Source organism: Symphodus melops (assembly GCF_947650265.1).
Source record: "Symphodus melops genome assembly, chromosome: 14".
Lineage (NCBI taxonomy): Eukaryota > Metazoa > Chordata > Actinopteri > Labriformes > Labridae > Symphodus > Symphodus melops.
The window spans coordinates 23,841,591-23,852,172 of record NC_136704.1 but is presented as its reverse complement, the minus strand read 5'-3'; the positions used below and the strand labels follow the sequence as shown (position 1 = coordinate 23,852,172).

The window sequence follows — 10,582 nt, the reverse complement described above, 5'->3', positions numbered from 1 at the left end:
GCTTCCCATCCTAACTTTAGTCAGCACACATACAGAGGGCGGTTAACGTGTATAAAGTATAAAGTGGCGTGTGTGTGTGTGTGCGCGCGTGACACGTTGTATCGCCCCGGCTTCATTAGCTGTGATGTGTTCTGTATTGCAGCGGCCGCAAGTCATTCTCTGCTGCCATGAGGACAGCTCTGCTCATCCCCACAACGTCTCTCCTTCCTCCGCAGACCACAGACTCATTAGGGAGGCCCCGCCCAACAGGAAAAGGTAGTTAATGGCTTTACCGGCACGAAGAGGAGTGTCAAAAGGAGAGGCTGCGTCTCTCAGAGGAAACAGAATATTCCCAGCGTGTCCTTGGCAGAGTGAACGGTACAGCAGCCAGTTGTTCAAGTGAGAAAATGAAAAGAAACCATCTGATAAGGGACAGCGACAAGCATACGTTCAATGAGAAAATGTTTGCTTTTATTTGGATTAGGAATCATCTTGATACGAGTAAAAATAGAAACGCTTTGATTCTCCTTGAGACATATTGTGCCAAAGATCACGGAAGAAAAAAAATGAAAAAAACCTTGAGTGTTGTTCATCTGACTGCTGCAGAAGATTTTTAAAAACATAGCTGCATAGAAATGCACTTTCATCTCTCCAAGAGCATCATGAGACGTGCGATTCAGTTTCTGAAACATGCACCCAAAAACAGAAATCAAAGGTCCTACAAACATGAGAAGAACAGATCAAACAGACCTGGTAAAGAAGTATTTTGGTTCTGAATCTTTATTAAAATACTGACAGGGTTTATAAGTCTCTCATCACTTCACGTTCTTCGTCAGGGACGGGAAGAAGTCGTGAAGTTGTCACGACTTCACCTGCTTGGCTCATCGGTAGGTGTCAAAGTGAAATAACTCGTGTGCTGAAATTTGAGCACTTCGTTCCCCCAGCTCGTCCATCCAGGCTGAAGATTTCGGGCAAACAGCTCCAAACATTTGGCTTCAGTCCTGACGTAGGGCTTCAACACCTCTAGAGAAAAAAAAAAAAAAAAAGCAAGGAAGAGGAATGAAAAACAGGTTGACCTCAAAAGACAACTTCTTCAGACCTTCTGTATTCCTCCTGACCGAAAAATGTAAATAAATCTGTCGTTCATTGAAAGTGTTTTTTTTGTTTCCTGTTGCTAAATTTGTTTTGATATTTTAAACATCTCTTTAAAATCCTTCATGTTCAACTCTATTGTTTTTATCTCACTGGTAAGGACTCTAGATTTGCACACCTGCACACGGGGTATAATTGTCAACCCCAGGTGCCCTGAGATGACAAATTAATATTTTTACATTATAATAAACAGAAACCAGCAGAAGCCTGCTGCAGGTGTCGGGCTCTGTGAAACAGAAACCAGTCTTCTCCGAGCTCTGGACACAGCTAGCGCTTCATGTGACCATGTAGCGTGGATTACCTGTGCAACCTGATCGGGGGCTCCAGGTTCAGCCTCTCGCTCACCAGCAATGACACAAAACTAGAAAACGGATCAGACAGGAAGGATGAGGAATACGTCGCTTCTGCCTCTCCGCTGCACCTGTTGTTGCTTTCATTTGCAGCAAAGCAGGTGAACGTGATTCACAACAACTCGTGTGTCCCAAATGAACAGATTGACACTGTGATTATTAACTGTCCCTTTGTTCCTTTGAGCAGTACATTTGTGTGGCATCGTGCGTGAAACCTATTAAACCGCTGAATACTTTTATTCAGTGAAAGTCAAGGTTCTGCACCGCCTCCATTTTTTAACGGGGCACCCTCCCTGTTACTCAGTGATAGGTGGAGAACAGCACTGGCATGCACCCAGCTCCTTCACACTGCAGAGACTGGCAGTGACCTTGAGTCTATAAGTGATGATACTCCAGGAGCAGAACACCTGACAGATCCTGTGCACACGCTCAAACCTCCCTGACACTCGCCTCAGCCAACACTCGGGGAGTTAATGAGCACGAAAGCCTGATCCACCAAAACTGATCCAACCTCCACCGTGTGCTGTTCTGCCTCCCGTTTTCTCTTTCTCTGCACGTCACAGAGTCAGAGAGTGGAAAGGCCAAACATGCGGCTCTCCGAATAATTCAACCCCCGACCAGTGACTCAGCTCGGGGAGTTGAACACAGAATAAAAGGCCTAATTATCCTCTTAACTCTTAAATGGGTAAAAGGTAAGAAACTTCAGCCCGGTTAGCAAAGGAAAGTGTTTCTAATACGAGGAACACGTTCAGTCTTTCAGATTCTGATCATTCTAATCATCATTAACGACTTCCTCTCAACACCGTCAGTCCCACGAGGTCTCATTTTTCAACGTTTTTCTTAAAAATAAAATAATCTGTGTTGATGGCAGACTGTGATAGTCAAAACAATAACTCATGTTTTATTTTGAGTCAGTTACAACCAAAGCATTGGAAACAGTGGCGCCCACTGGAGGTAAGTACTGTATATACATTTATTCCTTCATCTCGCCCCTAACGGATTACCTTCAAGCAGCGTCCCACATTCCCAAAACTCCTGAAACTAAGCACACACATCTGCGTGGCAAAATCCTTCATAGTGTGAAGTAAAAAAGTTGGTTTGTCTCCAGCTTTAGCACTAAACAAAACAACAGAAGAAATGACTCCGGCAATAGAAAGTGAGAAATAAACAATTGGAGTATGCATGGATTTAAAAACAGTGTTTGATACTATAGATCATAAAATCTGAACTTCATAGTTACATATAGTGTGAAGTGAGAGGTTGTATTACGCGGGTCAGTGTGGAGTCCAACAGGACACGCTTCTGAGGCCGACGCTTTTTCATTTGAATCCTCAGATAGTCACGGCAAAGTTGCTGCAGTTTGAGGTTTTTTTGCAGATGACCTGCTTCTTTGTTGTTCAGGAGAGGATTTAAAACCTCCAGCAGAAAGTTCAGACAATAAGTCACACATCCATCCTTCCATGAAAGTCCTTCACGACTATTACTACAGCTGGAGACAAGCGTGTTTATGATGAAGATGTTCAAGCATGTTATCAGCAGCATTACTTAGCTGAGTTTCTCAGAGCCTTAAGAGTGAAAGGAAAATAATAATAATTGAACCTCCAAATGCTCTTCAAGCAGCGCCGAGAGAGGTGATGCTGCTCCTTTCATCAAACTTCCTGAATTATTAAATTATTTTAAGGTCAAGGACCCAAAAGACAAAAGACAAATCAGAACCTTGAAATCAGGACTTTAAGACTCGGCAACAAGCACTCAGAGCCAAACAAAATGACACACTGCCCAAAAGTCCAACAACCAATCAACGACCCTCAGAGCTCAACATCAGGACGGGCCAGTGAACCTCTAGAGCACCAATCTGGGTGCCGACTTCCTTATTCATGAGTTGTAGTGGGGATCTAATTAATACAACAGGCCACACGACTTGTCATTGAGAGTAGCACTAAGACCTTTTTTTTTTTCTTCAGCTTTGACCATCTGGCAAGGTTATGTTGTAACTGTACGGGGATGACGGTGTCCCTTAGCAACCGAGCATGTCAGCCATCGGAGCCCCGTCCCAAAGTGTGTCGGGGGTTTCTCAGCGCCGCAGGCTCGAGGATTGCTTCTTCACATGTTTGAGGCTGCCAACGGCTCCAGGAAGACGTGACATGCTTTACACTCACACACACACACACACACACACACACACACACACACACACACACACACACACACACACACACACACACACACACACACACACACACACACACACACACACACACACACACACACACACACACACACACACACACACACACACACACACACACACACACACACACACACACACACAGAGGCTGCAGAACGACGGCGATGATAGTTTCAGATGAGCATGACAAAGCCGAGGTAGATGAATGCAAAAGGGCCAGATATTTGTAGATGTTGGATGATATATTGCAAGAGTGAACAAAAGAAGAAAAAAATTATATTAAACTCAAATATATGATATGATAATATAGTAAAATGTTTGGCTTTTATTGAGCTCTTCTCTCTCTCTCTCTCTCTCTCTCTCTCTCTCTCTCTCTCTCTCTCTGTGCACTGACATCACTTCCTACATCTTGTCCTTTGACCTCCTGAGTCTCATGGCTTCCTCGGGATTATTGGATTTGTTGGATCTCTCAAATGCAGTTTTGCAAAATGCAATTATCCAGGAAAGTCCCATTGAGGTGAAAAACCTCTTTTTCAAGGGAGTCCTGCAGAAGTTACAGGCGGCATTTAAAGTGATTTATAAAAAAAAAAAAAAAGAGTTAAAAGCCATTTAAGTTATAAAAAACAGAAGAAATGACACTTGTGGAAAAGATAAATTATGAAGACATGATGGTCACTCAAACGTGACAACATGGAGAGTGATAACGCTGGTTCTAATCCATACAGCGCCCTCTGCTGGTGAAAAACAAACGCTAGCTTAATACAGTAATACTCAAACTCTAATAATATCAGTGCAGATCTGTGATATAATCAGCACTTAGCAATAATGACTGGACATGCTAATATCGACCGGTCGATTACTCGGTCGGGCTGTAGTTACAGGATGTGTCAAAAAGTTTTTTTTCAGCCTAAATAAAGTATCACAAAGCAACACGAGGGGAAACGTGCTGAGAGGCTCTGAATCCAGGAAGGAGATAAAACACAATCTGTTCCCTAATCTTCTTAATCTCTTTGTCAGCACAGCTCCACAGTGGCATCGTTATCATTTCATTCACTTTACTTTAACACATCCACGTCTCTCTGCTTCTCTGACGGCTGCTGCTAACACTTTTTCTTTCTCCTGGCTTCCATACTGCACAATAAAAACAGCGCTCCCCTGAGAGGGAGGAACATGACGTCAAGGCTTCTCCTGCTCAGAGCTGCTGCATATTCATAGTCAAGGTTGATGGTGGACTCTAAGCAGCAGAGTTCATGTCGAAGTTAAATGTTGAATTAACACATATCAGATCCTGTGTGAGAAGATGAAATCACCCGCTCTGACCAATCAAACCTGACACAGGCTGAGGACTGAATCCCTCCGATTGTTAGGAACACAACACACACCTAGCATGTGTGTTTGAGATGTTGTTTTTAATTCAACATGAGAAACACTCTGTAGTGCTAAACCTAGATTTATCCATGTATAAGATACAGGAAATGGGTTTTCATTTTTCACATTTGTGCTCTTTTCTTGTCTTCTTCTTCTCAAGTTGTTTCAAATCAAAATGACTCACTTTTAATTTCCAAATCCCCCCCAATGAAAGGACTCAGCTCCTGTGAGTGTGAACGCATGCTGTGGTGGGATTTACAGATTATCACTGACGCTGTGGAGTAAGATGACAATCTCTGATGTTGCAGCACTGCCCTCTGGTGGCACAGTTAAAAAACAAAACAAAAAGGGCTACTGTAGCAAGCTCCAGCATGCTAGCAGACGACATGCACCTGAGAGTGAAGGCTTCTGGGAGTGCAGCGCTGAAGGCACGCTGACAATCAAACGCTGATCCTCCACAGGAGCCGCCGACGTCTCCGATGGGCTGAAGGGCGGTTCAACAAGAAGAAAGAAAGAATGTGAATTTGAAAACGAGTAAATGTGTGGAATATTTATTTTTAGGATTTAATGAGGCATGAGAGTTATCAGAAAAGACGGAGAGGATTCAAAACGTTGTGTACCTGTGAGGTTTATCTGCAGAAGGAGAACATCGGCCCAGCAGCAGCACTTCATACGGCTTCTTATGGTGCGAGTCCAGTGGAAACACAAACTGTCCAGATGTGGTGACCTGAAGGTGAAGAGCATGCCAGTAAAACATCTGCAATCACTGAACACTGACAGGCGGATCTCATCACAGTTTCTGTACCTTGACCCAGAACCATTGAGCAACGACTTCCAGCCCCCAGTGTGGATAGAGCTCGTCCCGCACAAACCGCCTGTGGCTGGGCCGGTTTGTGACCCAGGTGGCTACTAAACAGTTGGGTGATGCCAGCAGGGGTACAGGGAGACGTTTCAGCTGGGTGCAGGGCAGAGAACTGTACCTACGATGAGGAAACAGATGAAGACAGGCATGATACAGAAATGAAACCACCATGTTCTCTGAAGCGGTTTTTCTCCACTCCATCGCCATTTACCCCGTGGAAAATCCTTTCTTTTCGACCAATCAGATGGATTAACTTAAAAAAATCTGCACTTTGGAGATCAGCGACAGAAGTAACAAACTGAACCAACGCAACATGTTTAAAAGCGCCGGCGCTCCAGAAGCCGACCATGTCGAGACTTTGAGTTGCTTTAAGTGTGAGCTAGAGGTAGAGGCGTGTGATTGGTTCATCAGATTGGTACCTCGTGGCAGACATTGGTCGAAGTTTTTACAAGATTACAAACCGCTACAGGGGACAGATTTTCTTTGTTTCTTATTTCAGAGCACCAGGGTTATTCATTTCTGTCAGGACCTAAAGATAATTTCAACCAGAATCTTAAAAAAATGGATGTGAAGGAAATGACCGACCCTGGCTTTAACCCTTTTTGATCCTTGTTCTATTTGATCCGGTTTGTTTCTGTACATGTAGAGACCATCCTGATCTGAAAGGGGGGGAACATAAACGTCAACAAAAGGCTTAAGTGTCAATTTACCGCCGACTCCTCTTCACAGACTTGTTTTCCCACGGCGGATCGATAACGATCAGGTCAAAGCTGCTCCCATCTGTGTGAGAGACAGACAAACAAAGTCAGGCTGGAAAAACAACAACGGAGCCGTCGCTTCACAAACAAACAGGCGATTATTTACAACAGTTCATTCAGAAAGGGGGGGGGGGCGTCATATTTCAGCCACATTGGAAAACAACCTCACAGCTTTAAGGGAAAATAAGTCACCACAATTATTTAGTGACTGCAGCTCGGAGAATCTCTTTTTCTAACTTGTTCCGTGACGTAGATGTTTTGACACGGAGCACTCACAGTGGACGAGAGGTTGTATTCTCGTGTAATCAGAGAGCAGGAAGCTTGTGTGTGATGGTATGACATATTCCTCTCCCAGAAGTGTCACCACGTTGGCACTGTCATCCCTGTTCTCTGTGACCCGGGAGAACAAGTCCACATCTGCAGCCACCACTGACTGAACGCACTCCTCCTCCTCCTCGTCCACTAGAGGGAGCTCTTTAGCCATTTCACAGAGAGCAACAAGGTTGCAGTTGTGGGAAGGAAGAGGCTCTTTCCCCAGGCCGGTCTCTCCATTTAGATGTCCGAGGGATCGGGCAGAGTCCACCAAGGACTTGGTTCCCTCCAGGATCACAGACCTGACCTGCATGAGAACACAAAGCGGTTCGTTTCCTCAGTGAGGTGTGTTCAATTTGAGGATCTGAGATTTGTGCACAAAATAACAAAAAATGCTACTTTCCTTTAGGGATATCAATTCAGTTAAAAAAAAAAAAAATCATTTGTCCCTGCCGGGGCAATTCAAACTATTCAAACATTATCTGGAGAATTCACCTGGAGCGAGCGGTCGAGGGTCGAGACGTTGATTTAAAACTCTCAGTTTGAGAAGCTGTAAGCACATCTCACAGCAGCAGAGTTTTATTTGGATTGAAGCCGACTGTCTGCTGTGAGAAAAGAGTTTCTAAGAAGGAAATGTGTGGAGGACTTCCTGTGTTGCTGGTCAGTCAGTCAGACCTGACACAGTTCAGATTTATCTCAAGACCAAGGACAGCTTGGAGAGTCAACAGCTGTTCCTGAAATGTGCAGGATGTTTGGGGGAAGACTTGTTGTTTACTCCACAGATTAGTCTCGGTGGGTCGATGTGACGCGACCCTGATTATGATCATATCATTTGGAATATATGCAGAGCCTTGGGAAGTGTACGCTGGGGGTTTCTATTGTTGAAAGATCCCAGATGATTCACCACACCGGTCTGAAGCGAGGGAGACTGCTCATTGGTCAACAGCTGAAAGCTCGGCTGACACTTTGACCCCCTCACAGGAGAATCTCCAGTCAAGCTGAGTTCAGGCTGAAGTTAGCTAATCACGAAAGTCATATTTTAACTTACGTAAACTTTATCATAAAAAGTTTATATGTATTACATGTGTATTTATAACATTGTAAGGAGTGTCATATTATTATGTTTTAGAATAGTTGGCGGTCATAAAACCGGGGGTGCGTAGAAGTGTCCTGTGTCCTGCAGCTGCATGAGAAACACACATATAACCATACATGGTCCTGTTTTTGCTACTTGTTTATGCTGGACCAGGACTCTGCAGTCACTGGCCTCGTGCTGGACCAGGACTCTGCAGTCACTGGCCTGCTGGACCAGGACTCTGCAGTCACTGGCCTCGTGCTGGACCAGGACTCTGCAGTCACTGGCCTCGTGCTGGACCACACACACACACACACACACACACACACACACACACACACACACACACACACACACACACACACACACACACACACACACACACACACACACACACACACACACACACACACACACACACACACACACACACACACACACACACACACACACACCTGCTGTAAGGTAACCTCCTCTCTGTATTGCACATAATTGAATGTGAAGGTTCGAGAGTGAACGCAGCTGCCTTCTTTTATTAAAGAGGTCTGATTGAAGCGCCGAAGTCTGAAGTTCTTCTGAGACTCAGCAACTCTCCACCTCACACAACAACATCAAACCCTATTTATCAAAAATAACCTGAAGGGGATGGTTCCCTAGCTCAGTTCACCATAGAACTCCTCGAGCACGAATTGCTGTACGTAATTGTAAATAAAAGTAAAAAGTACCTTGTAAATTATAAGACCTATTCAGATGATGAAATTCACCCTTAGCCTTAGAGTGGAAGAGTAAAACAGGCTGGTGTGAAGGTACATACGATCACCCTGTAATCTTTTCTTTTACTGTGTTCATCCTTTGTGTCAAACGTTAAAAGTCCCTTAACTTGAGATCTTCGTGAACAAGACTCACATTTGAGTAAAAAAAAAAAAAAAGTGATCTAGGTTTACAAGATACCGAAAGTCAAAGGGGCACAATGAATCTCAGGATGTTAAATAATGTGTAAAGCGCTGGAGTGAGAAAAACAGGGAGTGAAAGATGCTGTCATGACCTTGGGGAGGAGCCGATAACTCTTCACTGATGTGGGGGAAAGAATCTGAAGAGAGGTCACCATGCGGTACATAAAAAAAGTCACATTGATGTGTATGTATTACGTCGTTCTGACTTTTAAATCAAAGTAAATCAAGATAAGCTTCATGCTTTTACGCATGCTGCATGTGTATATGCTTTTATAATGATACAGCACACTTTTACAATATTTTTGTCAATTATTCCACAGACCCCCAAGCTATGGTTCGCGGACCCACGGGGGTCCTGGGACCTTTGTCCCTCTATCGAGCTATTTCTCACTCTTCAGTTGATTTATTATCCTCTAGCTGAATACATGGAACATGATGCACATCATGTGTGGCAACATACCTTATCATGAAAGGTCTGTAAATCAGTCTCTCCGTGGTTGAGTTCACTGTGTTTTCGTTTTCTTTTCTGGGGAAAATAAATAAGCAAAAATATTAACTTAACTTGGAAGCATGTCATTTACCCAGACAGTGATAGATAGACCAGCCTTTAATACTGCGCAGTGAGGAGGAGGAGGATGAGATGAGATTCAACTTTATTGTCATTACACATATACAAGTATAGGGTAACGAAATGAGGTTTGGCATCTCACCAGAAGTGCAAATAAGCAGAAAGTGCAAGAGTTCGTTCTATGTACAGTGATTACAACATTTACAGATGTGGTTAAAGAAAAAGTGAATTATTAGGCATATATGGCTGGATGGATTATTGGGAGGCTATAAATATAAATAAATGCTATGAATTCAGAGGATTAAATATACAGATTAAGGTGCAGAGAAAATGCTTATACTAGTGTACAGATCAAGTTACCTTGGATGTTTTGTCTGATTCCTGCAACACCTCCGAGTTTGCTGCATCAGCTGCAGCCTCTGATTTCACACTGTGATGACTTTTTAAGATCTGTCTTTTAAAACTGCACTCGACACGTGACTTCTGAGCGTCCTTAAAACGGACACAGCGTGAATAACACTGATCCACGAGTGAACATGCGTCCACGAACCAGCCATGCTTGTTATTAACCAACACCGACATGATTAAAAAAAAAAAAAAAAAAAAAAGAAGAAACCAAGATGATTTACATATTATTATTATATCGTGCTAAGGTTTCCTCCTCGGCACCGGGTCACGTTACGTAATAAACCACACCTGAGACCCTGGCAACAACAGAAAGTCTTTCGTTTCGCTGAAAATGATACCGGAAGTAGAGAGCGCATCCAGCCAGTGTGTGTCCTGCTGGAGTTCGCGGAAACGGATGACGTATAAAATCTCTTTTATACTCAACGGCGCTCCGTAGATATTAGAACGCAGGAGGAAGCCCCTGATGTTTAAACCGTAGACTTGTTTATATATATGGTTTACACTGTGTAGGCTACAGGTAAACTAGCTGACTGCTTCACACACTCAGACTGGGATGTAGCCCTGTCAGCACGTTACCGTCAAGTTACCGTTAAGTTACCGTTAAGTTAC

At 43.7% G+C, this 10,582-nt stretch overlaps 1 protein-coding gene across 1 annotated transcript; it reads right to left on the bottom strand.

Annotated features, from left to right (window-relative positions):
* Positions 1-490: 490 nt before the first annotated feature.
* Positions 491-10,531, bottom strand: mettl4 (methyltransferase 4, N6-adenosine). Its single transcript, XM_079360949.1, has 8 exons — positions 9,926-10,531; positions 9,458-9,523; positions 6,934-7,276; positions 6,610-6,679; positions 5,843-6,017; positions 5,658-5,764; positions 5,430-5,521; positions 491-1,002 (listed from the first exon to the last, which is right to left on the bottom strand). The coding sequence occupies exons 1-8, from the start codon at positions 10,145-10,147 to the stop codon at positions 848-850; spliced, it is 1,230 nt and encodes a 409-aa protein (XP_079217075.1). The 5' UTR covers positions 10,148-10,531; the 3' UTR covers positions 491-847.
* Positions 10,532-10,582: the final 51 nt, after the last annotated feature.

Coding starts and splice junctions, on each gene's coding strand:
- mettl4 (XM_079360949.1), bottom strand. CDS start 10,147: ATGTCGGTGTTGGTTAATAACAAGCATGGCTGGTTCGTGGACGCATGT. Junction 9,524..9,925: donor AATCAGACAAAACATCCAAG/GTAACTTGATCT, acceptor TATTTTCCCCAG/AAAAGAAAACGAAAACACAG. Junction 5,522..5,657: donor TCTGCAGATAAACCTCACAG/GTACACAACGTT, acceptor ACCGCCCTTCAG/CCCATCGGAGACGTCGGCGG.